The sequence below is a fragment of the Perna viridis genome, chromosome 4 (genome assembly GCF_037379345.1).
Source record: "Perna viridis isolate PV_CMFRI_1.1 ecotype Kerala chromosome 4, ASM3737934v1, whole genome shotgun sequence".
Taxonomy (NCBI): Eukaryota; Metazoa; Mollusca; class Bivalvia; order Mytilida; family Mytilidae; genus Perna; species Perna viridis.
The window spans coordinates 23,948,491-23,962,693 of record NC_142448.1 but is presented as its reverse complement, the minus strand read 5'-3'; the positions used below and the strand labels follow the sequence as shown (position 1 = coordinate 23,962,693).

The following is a 14,203-nucleotide window of genomic DNA, read 5'->3' as shown; positions in this document are numbered from 1 at the left end:
AATAGTCCTACGCAGAAATTACCCCTGTTCCTCATAGTGCTGTGAAAAAAGTTCTCATCTTATTTAAAAAATTTAAACAGTTTCTGAAAGGAAAAACATTTCTGTACATTTTATAGGTGCATTTTGCTTCTTGTGATGTGAAGCCTAATCTCCATAATGATTTTTAAATATACCCCTATCTTGTGAAAACACTGGGATTTCCCATGCTATTTATAGACCCTTCACTTCCGGTGACCAGTACTGCACTGCAAGTCTGCTAACCCCACATGCCATTCTGAGGATTGTGAGCTGACATATGTAGAATCATGCTGATATATAGTCCTCTGCAGGTTAAAGTTAAGGTAAAGTCCAGAGAAGCCATTGAATATTGTGAAATTAGCATAGAAGCCTATGGAAAGTGGAATTAGTGGTTTTTAGCCTTAAAATCTCGAATATATTTTACGTCTTCCATTGTAAGCTGATGCAATCATGCATAATCATCCTAAAAATAAAATTCATCTTTGATATAAAATATGATACTTTTCAAAAATTTGATGACTGCAGACAATGAATAAAATGTTTTGATATTTAGATCTTAATGAAAATCTTCTACAACGGTGAATGTACGGAATACTATATCGGCCACTCTTTTTTTATTTTTTAGAAAACACAAAGTTGAAAATTCAAGAAAAAAAGTTGAAAAATTCAAGATAACAACTTGACAATTCAAGATAGTAATTTGAAAATTCATGGCAACAACTCGAAGATGCAAATATTGACTTGAAAATTCAAGGTTATAGCTTTACCTTGAAAATTCAAGATAGTAACTTGAATTTTCAAGATAGTAACTTGAATTTTCAAGTTAGTAATATTATCTTGAATTTTTCAAGTTATTATCTTGAATTTTCGAGTTATTAAGTGGAAGTCTTCCTAAAAACAAACAGAAGGTGATTCATGCATGTCAAAAACCCATCGAATTCAGTTTTATTTCTTGTTCAGAAACACTTACTGATCACATAACCAGTCTTAGTTGTTCAGTTGGTTGTTTTGATACTTGAGATAACAATCATATAGATTAAACATGAAGTTGGCTCTTTGCAAGAGTTATCGTTCTTGATTTGGTTTCATTTGGTCGATTTTAGTGGGAGATGAATACGTGATTTTCTGCAAAGTGCAGATCTGAGTGCAGAAATGATTATCGTTATGTGAATGTATAGCATATGTAAACTGAAAAACAAAACATTGTTTGCTTGTTTTTTTGTTTTGTTTTTTGTTTAAAAAAAGTGTCTTAATTTAATGTGAACTGGTACTTAAATTGAATTTTCAACATTTTACCGATTAAGTGAGCAACCTAAACATATTTATGAAAAACAATGTGTTTTACGACTTTTGCCTAGATTAAAATTCCACTCATAGCATATAACAAAACTGGACTTCCTGGTTCAGTTATTCAGAATCCATTATAGGCTGTATCGTGTTTCCGAGGTTCACCGTCTACCTGGGATATAGAGATTCTGTAAGTAGTGCGCCAAGCCTTGGAGTATGTAGTAACCGAATCTTTCCTATGTTCCTTTAGTCAATATGGAAGTTAAACTTCAGATATTTTGGAGCTTTTTGCTTTGCCAGGTGAGATTTATTTGTAGCATTTTCGGTTTTTTTTACAAGACCTTAAAATTGAACGGTACCGAACAATGCCCACAATCTACCAGTAAATGAAATATCATACACTGCCATAAATTATGCAATAATGCTTTTAAACTACGTTTTATGGGAAGTGTCAAATAGTCTATCAATGTAACTTTTAAACACTTTTCATTGAATATTGACTACTAAGCCATCTCTATTTTAAGCAGGGCAGAAATATCCGCATAAAAACTTGTAGAGGTGATTTGCTAGAGCCAAAATAGTATTTAAAATATCCAATCCTCGAACATTTTACTTTCCTAAGTCATATCTCAAGTTTGAAGTTCGTTAATTGGATACAAACTTTAATGTGTTTATCATCATTATTATTGCAATTTTCCCAATATGAAAAACAACTAGAATGAACTATAACTATCGGTCAATGCTACCTATATATCCCATTAGTCTGGTTAAAATCATCTTCCTACCATGTGCTTTAATACCATGTCAAGTTCAGCATGAAATCGCACACACATTACAGTTTGTTGCCAATTTTAAACGAACTTCAAACTTGAGATTTGACTTAGGAACGTAAAATATTTGAGAGATTGGTTATTTAAGTACTATTTGGGCTGTAGCAAATCGCCTCAACAAGTTTTTATGCGGATATTTTTCAAACGACTACATGATTTTGAAATTGATATTCTAGAATGTGATCTCAGTTATCATCTGATCATCATCTGATTTTATGACTCTGCAATAGCCTACATAAATGACTTTGTATATGTTTCAAAGTCATTACTATTTTATCTTTGATATCCCGGTGTAAGAACAACTTCTTACAAGCTTTTTCTTCATTGCAAGGCTATTTGACGTTATCAGATTATTCGAAGAGTATTTCGACTTCTACAGCCAAAAGGATCAAGTACGAAAACAGATTCCATTTGCCAAATTAAACTTTGAATTATTATTTTTACAATTTTCCCAATATGAAAAACAACTTAAAAGAAGAATGCAATATAACTATCGGTCAATGCTACCTATATATCCCACCACTCTGGTTTAAGAGTAATCAAGGGAACCAAGGTTATAGCGGTAATCAAAAGAATTGAGCAAGGCATTGATCAGGCATATTTTTTGACAATAAATGAAAAAAAAATAAGTTCAAAATTTCACAAAAGCTAGAGGTTTTCGACTTGGGACAAGCGTCAAATGCGCGGCAGGATTTAACTAGTGTGATGAAACTCAACCCTCTTCGTCCTGTAGCAAGTTAAGACGACAAATTACACAAAAACACACAGTAGAACTCAAATTTAAGTTCATTTTTTTTTTCAAATAATAAACTCGGGAATACCAACATTTACTGAATTGTCAGATCCAAACCTGAATCGAACTGATGGCGAGAGGATACCTAAACAGTTGGCACATCAATCATAACACTTAATTCTAAAAACACGTGACACGTCTATAATCAACTTTAATTTTGATATTAATAGCGCATTTAGCGCAAATTTGAAGGAACTAAATAAATTAATTTTGATTTTTATTTTGATATAAAAATGTGTCAAGCTCAAGATCGATTTTACTACAATAGCAAAGCTAAGAAACTAGCATTGCTGTAAAAATGACAAAACACACATTGCACAACTGCAACGTAAGCATGAACTACACACCCGTGCCATGTAAATACCTAGATTCAAAATACAAGTGAATGGAATGGAATCGTTTTGAAATGCTATCTTTAATGACTTGAAAACTGTATGATAGCTTAACTCTTTGCTATTACGTATAAGTCTTTGTAAGAATCATGCAAATTCAGTACTATGTGATATAACCCAAAACTACATATTTTTTTTTATTTTTGTTAAGTTGCTTTATATATCTATATAATGAAATGCGTAATCATGCATTCCAATCTGTCTGTTGTTAGGATATAATCCACATTGAATACTCAACAGTTTCTGTCATTTACGGAGTTATTTTCCTTAATTTTGAATTCTACATTACATTCTATATATTTTATATCTTCTAAGAACACGGTCTCTATAAAAAGCCATATGTTAATTTCTGTTTGCTATTACATTTTTAACAAATATCAAAAATAAAAAATACATATGCTTTCTAACCGTGAATAACATTTTTTTTATTATTCTTAGCTGGAGTGCTTCATAAGTATTTTAAAAGGCGTTTGGTCTTTATTCAGTATATTGCTACATATCCCAACTTATCCGTTCTTGTTATTTTGAGTTTGTAGTATTCCGTTGTTGTTTTTTGTTTTGTTTTCTTTTTGTGTTTCCTTTTTTCATTGTTTGTTTGTTTGTTTTGTCTTGTTGTTTTCTGTTTTCTTTTGTTGTTGTTGTTGTTGTTTGATTTTTGTTTGTTTGTTTGTTTTTTTTGGCTGCTGTTTCTTTCGCCATTTTGGCCAGGAAAAAGAAATAGTCCAAAAGACGCACATTAGTCGGATTAATTAAATTTAAGTAAATTTAAACCGGACAAATTTACAACTCGAAAGATGCATCAATTACTATCACGTCGTGTTAAGGCTTTTACTACACTTGTTTAAGAATTATCAGTTTTACAGTGACTTTCCTACAACCATGACACTCTCTTGTTACCAATCTGTTGAACAATACAAAGGATTGACAAAGATATTGGGACATTTAAACTGACCAGTTGCTTTTGAAAGAGTTGATGAATACTCACCTATGAATCTTTTCATAGCTAGCTCCTGGTTATTTAATCGGAAGCTGCTACCTGGGCTATTCTATTTTTCATTGGTGAGGGGAGTTCAAATTTAATAAATTATATTTTGTTTTGTATTTTGTTGGCAAAGTTGCAAACCATGATTAAGAATATTATACTAAAGTAACTACATTACACAGAAGTCTTATATATTATTATAAAAATGAGACCTCAATTAATATTTATTCCCTCCTTCATAAAACTGGAATTGGCCTACTAAGGTGCCCTTTTAATGGAAAGTATGTGATTCATACTGTAGTTAAGGAACAAGTATTATACAAAATGCAAACAGTTTGAGGTTCACATGAATACAATTTTTGAAATAGTGCTATGAGTTTATTTTATTCAATTTTGAGTATGAGTAGACTTAAAAGTGAATTAAGTACTTTATTGATTGTGAAGGATTTCCATTGGAATTATGATGTTCTTGATTAACTGCACTGGTTTTCATAGTTTGGGATTTACGTATCATATTAATAATAATTTTTATATGTGTTATAGTTTGGGATTTAGTGCATTGAGTTTGATGGAAATTATGATTTGGGATTATAAGTGCAATGATTTTCAATGAAATTTAAGCTGTGGAATAAGTGTTATTTACATTGAAACTTCTTTTAATTAAGTGTGGTTCATTGAATTTATGGCTTTGGATTTAAATGGTTTTCCTTGAAACTTTTGTGGATTATTAAAGTGCAATGATTTTCATTCAAATGTAATAGGATTTAGTGCATTTTTAAAATGCAATGATTTTCATCACCATAAAATGTAGTTTGGGATCTAGTGCAATGGTTATTTTTGAATTAAAGATTTGGGTTAATTGCTATTTTTTTTATTGGAAGTACAGCTTGGGATTACGTGCAATGATATACATGTAACTGGAATTATATGAAGAATATTTCTTAGTTTTATTTTCCTCCTTGTAATTGTCGTTCTAGATTAAGTGCTATGATTTACAGCTCTGATTTGAATGTTTTATGTGAAAAATGATTTTATTTGGAATTCTACTTGTGGCTGAAGTGCATTGAATATATATATATATATATATATATATATATATATATATATATATATATATATATATATATATATATATTGTACATGCATATTTTAAATAATATGAAAAAAAATGTGCAAGAAATTTATAAGAATCCGAACTATTGTTGAAGTTAAAGTAGGTACTTTGAAGGAGTATATTTCAATGCATATATTTAAAAACCAGTATTCAGTGGATTTAGCTTTGAGATGGGACAATTCAAATAAATAGTAGCATAACATTGTAACTTCAAGTTATTGTTCATTCCATGAAAATGTTACTATTTTAATTCAATTTGCCATTTCATATTTGCTATCCACTTGGGCAGCTGTTGGTTTTTTTTTTCTTAGAAAAATATAAACAATATTCACAACCAATAGTTTTCCACATTAGTACTTTTCCTGTTACCAAGTACAAAAAATACAATGAACATGTTTCTATCAATTGCTAAATGCAATAACAAAATAACAAAAAATACCAATTATGTAAAAAACGCACTAAATTCCCTCAAAACACATTGTAAGTAATATTCACAAGCTGAGAAAATTCCATATGATATGAAACATTGCGAGTATTGGCTGCCTTACACCTGACCAGGTAAATTTTCATGGGTGAGTGGCTACCTATTAATAAACTCTTACAATAGCAACTGGTCAGTTTAAATGCCCTAATAGCTTTGTCAATCCTTTGTATTGTTCAACAGATTGGTAACAAAAGTGTCATGGTTGTAGATGTTTGTTGGGGTTTAACGTCCGAGCAGCAATATTTCAGCTATATTCAGACAATGAACATGAAATGGATGATAAAATGAACATGAAATGAAAAAAAAAAGAATGGGTCACAACGATAATAGGGTCGACAAATTTTGATTGGCACTGAAAAAGGGGGGATGGGTAAGATCGGGCAATTTAGCCTCCTGTGGCGGAGCGCAAAGGTTCCTACTCCTATCGAATACCACAGCAGGGTTGTTTAACGCGCGAGGAACGTGGCATCTTTCCCAACACTGTGCACCACTATGGTTTGCGGTCAGGTTTTCCGTATTATAGCCTGACAACCCCAGCATGCAACACGCCAGGGGTACCCCATTCCACCACCTGGGGCACACATCTCAGTTGCTCTGTGGGCAGAGCGCCTAGCCCCCGGCTAGGTTTCTGAGCACTATTTAGTCGCCTTATACGACAAGCTTAGCACTGCTGCAGGCCTATTCTTTTAACACCCGGACCTGCACGGGGCTCATGGTTGTAGAAAAGTCACGGTAAAAGTTACAAAAGAGACAGGTTTGTCTTGAATATGATATGCATATACAATATTTAATATGTAACAACATTCAAAACGTCCTCTTTTTTAAATGACTTTGTTGTTTAGTACGTTTAGTAAAAAGTATTTTTTCTTGGTTTCATTTATTTTTTAATCCCATGAATGTTTAATGTTTGGTCAAAGTCTAAACTTTAAATGGTTAACATTATGAATACTTTACAAACCGCTGAGTGGGTTTCAAAGTTATAAATCTTTCCTTCTTTAAATAGGATTGAGATTACCCGACATTTTCGTTTTGTTTTGGTGTTTTTTTTTTATCAATTTATTTCGCTGACCATACCATGACCCAATTCAACGAATATAGCTATATACTTTCAAAGAGAAACTAATGTAAATATGTATCTATTCACTATGTATAAAACATATTATGTAGGTAATATATAAAACAAAAACTATGTTCAACCACACCAAATAATGGTAAAATTGACATTCATTTGGTAATGTTGAACATATTTATAGGTTTATTCAATTTTAAAATTGGACAGTAGTTGACTTAATTTGTATTTAATTTTATTAACACTGATTTGTAAAATATGTAGTTCTTGTGTTAAAGTTTCCCTTTGATTATTAATATTAATATGAACGTGCGTGCATATAATAACAAAATTACAGTTCTAGTCATATCAACTCGAAAAACATGGAAACACTATATTTCACTGACACCACATGTACAATTTATCCATTTTTTTTACCTCTCAAGGGTATCCGAGATTTCCCTATCTTGCATTCGTACGGGTGATAGTTTCTTTATTTCTATATTTTGTTCAACTTTATTGTTATAGTGTTATTTAACAGTTCTTGTTTTTTTAAAATGTTATGTTGATATTGTTGGATGACACACGAAGAAACGAATGCAAATTTAAACCGTCTAGGGATCAAAAGTCAATTTAATCTGATGAAATCTATTTAAAATTTGAAGCAGGTAGAAACTTTATATCAAAACCACCACCATGATTTTACTTGGTACAAAAGAGTTGTTACCTAATATCATTCGGTAAAAAGCGAACAGAATACAAAATAAGTAAACAAGCTTAACTACTTTAAATCAAATTCAATCATTAATTGCACAGAATTTCAATAATACTCCTGTTTTAGAATTCTTTTACCACTGTCGCGGACCACCTATACACTTTTTGATCTCCTTTGTTTTTAGTTTTAGTGCTGCTGATTAGAGGTGACTCCATGAAATACGTGTACGGCTTAACGAAATTTTCTATCTGCCCTTTGCGGCAATAAAATAGTCACATAAAATATGTTGTAAATTTTTATCGACCACATATTTTCTAGTGTGTGTTCTACAACAGACGGTTGGCATTCCAAGGGGCGAACTGTGCTCCGCTTTTCGCTGTTCTATTTTTTCACTCTTATGATGGTGAATTTACAGCTGATTTTATCGAAAAGAAGAAACATCATTTAGCCAGACCATATGATCTCAGTTTCCGCTATGTACATGACATGCCGTCTATTAACAATCCTAGTTTCGAACCTGAGATAAAGGCACACCACAAACACTATGAAAACCTACTATTTGAGGGCGGCAGAAAAGGAAAACTCACGACAAATATTTGACAAACGCGATGACATATTTCGTATTGTCAACTTTCATGTCAGTTGTCGCAATATCTCTTCAGCACCTGCAATGGAGTTTTTATGTCACAACTTATAAGCTAAGCAGAGCTTGTCCAAACTATGCGGACTTTATTAGGCAAAACATCTCGATTTTGTGCTGAAAATCACTATTTTTACGGTCTTTACTTTCCTTGCGGATCTCGCACGACCGCCCCTTACGGTGATTCTGTTAGTAGATGTCTGTTAGTAGTTGGAGGTAGCGGAGCCCAACCATCGGGAAACCTGACCGAACAACTCAGAGTGTGTCTTTTTTGCGGCTGAAGCTCTAGCCTACTCTCATACCCCACGTGGGTCCGAGAACGTTTCCCCACTCGCAAACTATTAAAGAGTAGGACAACGTGTAGAGTGATCGGGGCCATGGTAATGTTTATAACAGTCATTGTCAGATGTTTAATCTGGTTCTTAATATGGTTCCCTTGTTAATATCATAAGCCACCAAGAGAATGCTAAACATTTGAGTTTGTTTGTTTGTTTGTTGGGGTTTAACGTCCGAGCAGCAATATTTCAGCTATATTCTGACGATGAACATGAAATTGGTGATAAAATGAACATGAAATGATGATGAAATGAAAAAGGGATGGGACACAAGGACATTGGGGTCGACAAATTTTGATTGCCACTGGAAATAGGGAGAGGTGGGTAGGGTCGGGCAATTAAGCCTCCTGTGGCGGAGCCCTATGGTTCCTACTCCGGGAGAATACCACAGTAGGGTTCTTTAACGTGCGAACGTGGCATCTTTCCCAACACGGTGCACCACTATGGTTTGCGGTCAGGTTTTCCGTATTATAGCCTGACAACCCCAGAGTGTAACCCGCCAGGGGTACCCCATTCAACCACATGGGGCACTATTTAGTCGCCTTTTACGACAATCTTAGCGCTGCTGCAAGCCTATTCTTTTAACACCCAGATTTGAGAGAAACTAGTGAAACTAAAACATTACCCGCACTTCTTGGTAACCAGTTGTTTTGATTGAGAAACATTCGGGTCATCACGGTTACGAAAGAGTAACCACATCAAGGAAATCAAAATTCTAGCGGGAGTCACCCGATTTTACCGTACAGTTAACAACATCAATGACTACATTAAACTACAAGAAGATATAGATGAACTAGGAGCATGGGCTAGGAAATGGGGCATGCGATTCCAGTCGATAAAGTGTAACATGGTGAAACTGACACGCAAGAAAAAAACATCATGTGGATTATGAATATAAATTGGAAGGGTCAACATTAGAATTCCTAGATACAATAAAATACCTCGAAGTTAACATATCATCAGACCTTCGATGGGACAAACATGTATCTGAAGTCACAAGCAAAGCCAACCGAGTATTAGCAATGCTTAAGAGAAACCTAAATTTCTGTAATAAGAGTAATCAAGGGAACCAAGGTTATAGCGGTAATCAAAAGAATGTAATCCAGGGACAAAGACCAGACATGGTAAACAGACATTCACAACAAAGAACATAAAGTAACTAAAATCATACATACAAAGTAACAGAAGTAAATGAGCAACTCGGACTCCACTAAAAACTGGGAGCATGGACCAGGTGCACCGGTAGGGTAAGCGTCGGTAGGGTAAGAAGTAAAAGAAACTGCTTACTTGAGTTGTGTTAGACCGATACTTGAATATGCAGAAACTGTTTGGGACCCTGACTGTAAATACTTAGAAGAACTAGAAAAGGTGCAAAAAAGATCTGCACGCTTTGTTTTGAATAATTACAACTATGACGAAGGGTCAATGTCTAAGATCATGAAAGAAATAAAATGGTAATCATTAAAATATCGAAGAAAAGAAAACCGAATTATATTGTTTCATAAAGGTCTTAATGGAGTAGCAAACATACCAACCAATGACATTAGACATAACACCAGAACCAATCGTAACAGACATGATCAACAGTTTTACACACCATATTCTCGTACTGATGTTCTAAAACAGCTTTATTCCGAACACAATCCGTGATTGGAACAGTCTGAACTAGTACTAGTACTAGAAACGACCTCCACCTCTAAAGACGCAACCTGCACTTTTTCAGAACTTATTCGATCCCAACGTTTAGACTAAAATACACTTGACTCATGGGCGGTGCAAAAATGTCCTTGGATGTAGCACCTGATTCCATGAAGATGAAGATGAAGAGCATATTGCATTCGTTCCGTTTCGGATGTTGAATTCAAGCCAAAATAAGTGGCATAGAATATTTCACGCTTAGCGAATTTCAAGACTTCAGTCTTTGACTTAATATCACACCAAGATAAGATAATAATAAAATCGTAATTTCAGTACCGTACATTAGCATATGACTTGTATAATTACCCCGGTGTATATTACTACACCACCTTGTGCTGCTGATCGGTGCCGAGATCAAAATGTACCTCAGGCTCATAAATACCATACGTATACATGTGTTCTACGTGTGTTTTTACTTGTACGAGAGCAGAAAGTTTACATTAAAAGATGAAATGAACGGTCAGCATTGAACTTTCTATGATACATAGCTGAAAAAAACGCCAGTCTCCGAGTTGTTTTAATTGAGAAACATTCGGGTCATCACGGTTACGAAGTCAATAGAGCATATCGCAACTGCCGATCATAGCCGATTGACGAACTGCTGCGTTACACAACAAAGTTCTAAGTTCAAAAGTAAAGTCGGTTCATATAAAAAGTAAAACACAATCTATGGCAAGCCAACGTGGACAAAAATGAGTATTTTTCTAATATTAAAAAAATATTTTTCAATATTACAAATTCATTTTCTAGTATTACAAATTAGGTTTATGGCAAGCCAAAGTGGACAAAAATGAGTATTTTCTAATATTAAAAAATGATTTTTTTAATATTACAAATTAATTTTCTAATATTACAAATTACATTTCTTATATCACAGAACACTTTTTTAATATTAAAAAATCATTTTTAATATTAAAAATTCCATTGCATCTTTCTTTTCTTTACGTGCAGTGATTTCTTCTTTACGTGATGTGGACAAAAATGTCATGATGACGTGTCACCCTGGAACTTTTCGATCATGTAAACTTCAAATCAAAGAGTAAAACGCTAAATAGACGTCACAACGCCGATTAAAACGTGCTGGACGAAATCAGTTTGAAGTTTTAGTGGTGAAAAGTGAAAAAAATAAAGATAAATCTAATATATACTCACGATTTCACTTTATTTTTTTCAATTTTTTTTCACCAGTTAAACGGCAAATTACTGTGATCAAGCGCTCCTGTTTTACACGGGATTTGAAAGGGAGTACATAGAATTACAAAGTATCAACATGCAGCAATATTCCAACAGGCAAAACTACAAAGGAAAGTGAGTCAAGATCAACACACTCAAACATCATATCCACCCATACTCGGATCAAAAAATAATCACAAAAACAGAAGTGGTGCCAGGTGTTCCTGAATGGTATACAAATAGTACGTTGGCTGAGATAACAACCGCGCACTCCCCCTCCCCACTCATCAACCAAAATATGATTTTCAGCTTCCCTCATACCTCCCATTTACGAAGCATTTTGTCGCAAAAAAAAATTCAAGCATTTTTGTATTTTTGGCTACTTTTTATACCTGGTTGAGGCAAAAATTATTTTTATACCATTTTTTATCCTTCGAACATCGTCTTTTTTTCTACACAACGAAGTTAATTTACATATGTATGTCACAATCTCTATTTCTAGGGGGTTGATAGAAGTAAACTCTAATCTCTAGGGTTCTATGCTTTATTGCCAATAAATGTTAATGCCCTCGCATATCGTGCAAGAGGCACATTTGTAAATGGTCACAGGAATAGTAAGTCTCCAGTACTACTGTATTGTACCTGAAATATCAAAAATCACTTATTGTATTTATAATTTAAAACAATTACTTCATGACCACAGTGTGTGATCGATTTAAAGACTTACACTTTTACTTTCGAGCGGTCCACTCGAACTGTTAAATGAATCAATCATTAATCGCTATTATTTAAGCATAGTAAAATAACATTACAGATTTGTGTGTTTAGGTAAATTATTATGAAAGTTACACAATCAATCAATCATTCATACCGGACTTTCATACGAGGTAAAAATGTTACTTTCAAGACCATTAACATGCACAATTAATCTAGGAATGTTAAAGAAACTAACCTTAGTAATAGTTAAGTTGAAATCAGATGCGTATATAAGTTGAGTTGATAAGAATATAGGTTGCTAGATTCGGATGAACATAAAAACCAACATGTCCGTTCAGATACTTAGGTAAGAGTGTTCAAATGAAAAAGGAATTAACCCGCGACAATTTCCAACAACAGATGACGAGAAAAGAAGTGCGTACTAATCAAGCATGAAAAAGAATATAGAAGATTACGACTAGATTGCAATACAATCACCAGTTTCCGAAAGCTCGTCTGTCAATCGGTCCAAGTCAAATAGTAAAACATAATACACATTCATACAAGTCAAATATTTTATTACACAATACATAAAATATTCATATAAAACAACATTGCAGACTATTACATGTATGAATCAACACATATCCCAGTGTCTCAGCTTTACAACTCTACAAGTTATTGCTTAACTAAAACGTCTCAAATTTGGTTTCATTCGATTGATAATTTAATTTATACACCAATAAACTACGAAAAACTAATTTTTAAGAAAGAATTTTCATAAAATGTTAAAAATATTACCCCTACCCTTAGAAAACTGGTCTCAGCATCAAACAGAATTCTCATTCACAGCATACTGACACCGTACAACTCATAATTTAGGCATTCATAATTAAGATGATGATGTACTCAACATATCTGATCAATTCAGGCGCTGAGATTTTGCTTTCGGTATGACAATTATTATAAAATCGAAAAAATGGGAATTTTCAGAATTTCAGAATTTGACCCGCAATTGTCATTCTCTTTCATAATACCATACTTTTAAACAAGTTTAAACAAGCTTTTGTGTGATACGGTACATTAATACAGTTTCAGCTTCCAAATGAGCCCAAGTGATAAATATTTGAACTTTTCCATGTCAAGTTATGTGGAAAATGACCACCCCTACCCATGAACAAAATACCTCACCTAGCCTGAACTGAAATATTAATTTTTGATATATAAACGGTGTACAATAGGCATGCTGAGTACTATTGTTCTAGTTATCGGTGTATCCGAAATAGCATATCTTCTCATTTCAGGCGCATGTTTTTCAGCTTCAATGTAACAATAATGAGTTTTTCATAAAAAAGGGAATTTTCGGAATTACATATTTTCTTCTATTTCACCTATAATTGGCAATATTTTTTTTTTCAGAATTCCGTACTCCAAACAAGCTTTTGTATAGTCGAATACAATTACGTTTTGGTTTGTATATAGTGTCTTAGCTATCTAATGAGCCCGAATAATAAATATTTGAACTTTTTTGAAATCGAATTAGGTGAAAAATTGCCACTCCTACCCATGAAAAAAGTACCTCAACATGAACTAAAATGTTAATTTTTAGCATATAATCGATGTAAAAAAAAGTTGGGAACAAGTGTTTTAATATCGATGTATTCAACATACCCGCTCATTTCCGGCGCGTATTTTTCAGTTTCAATGTGACAATAATGAGGTTTTCATAAAAAATGGGAATTTTAGGAATTCCATATTATCTTCCATTTCACCTGTAATTGGCATTTTTTTTCTCAAGTACGAAATATGAAATTCCAAAAATCCCCCTTGGGGGGTGCGCAGTTGTTATCTCAGCCAACGTACTATTTGTATACCATTCAGGAACACCTGGCACCACTTCTGTTTTTGTGATTATTTTTTGATCCGAGTATGGTTGGCTATGATGTTTGAGTGTGTTGACCTTGAATCACTTTCCTTTGTAGTTTTGCCTGTTGGAAT

The 14,203-nt window shown here is 33.4% G+C and overlaps 1 protein-coding gene across 2 annotated transcripts in view; it reads left to right on the top strand.

The window, feature by feature from the left end:
• The first annotated feature begins 1,450 nt into the window (after window positions 1-1,450).
• LOC148619410 (uncharacterized) overlaps window positions 1,451-14,203 on the top strand; it is a 187,050-nt gene continuing 174,297 nt past the window's right edge. For both annotated transcript variants that reach the window (XM_088579277.1, XM_088579276.1), the window contains exon 1: window positions 1,451-1,605. In XM_088579277.1, the coding sequence (XP_088435403.1) occupies window positions 1,561-1,605 (45 nt within the window). In that variant the 5' untranslated portion in view covers window positions 1,451-1,560. The remainder of the gene's footprint in view (window positions 1,606-14,203) is intronic.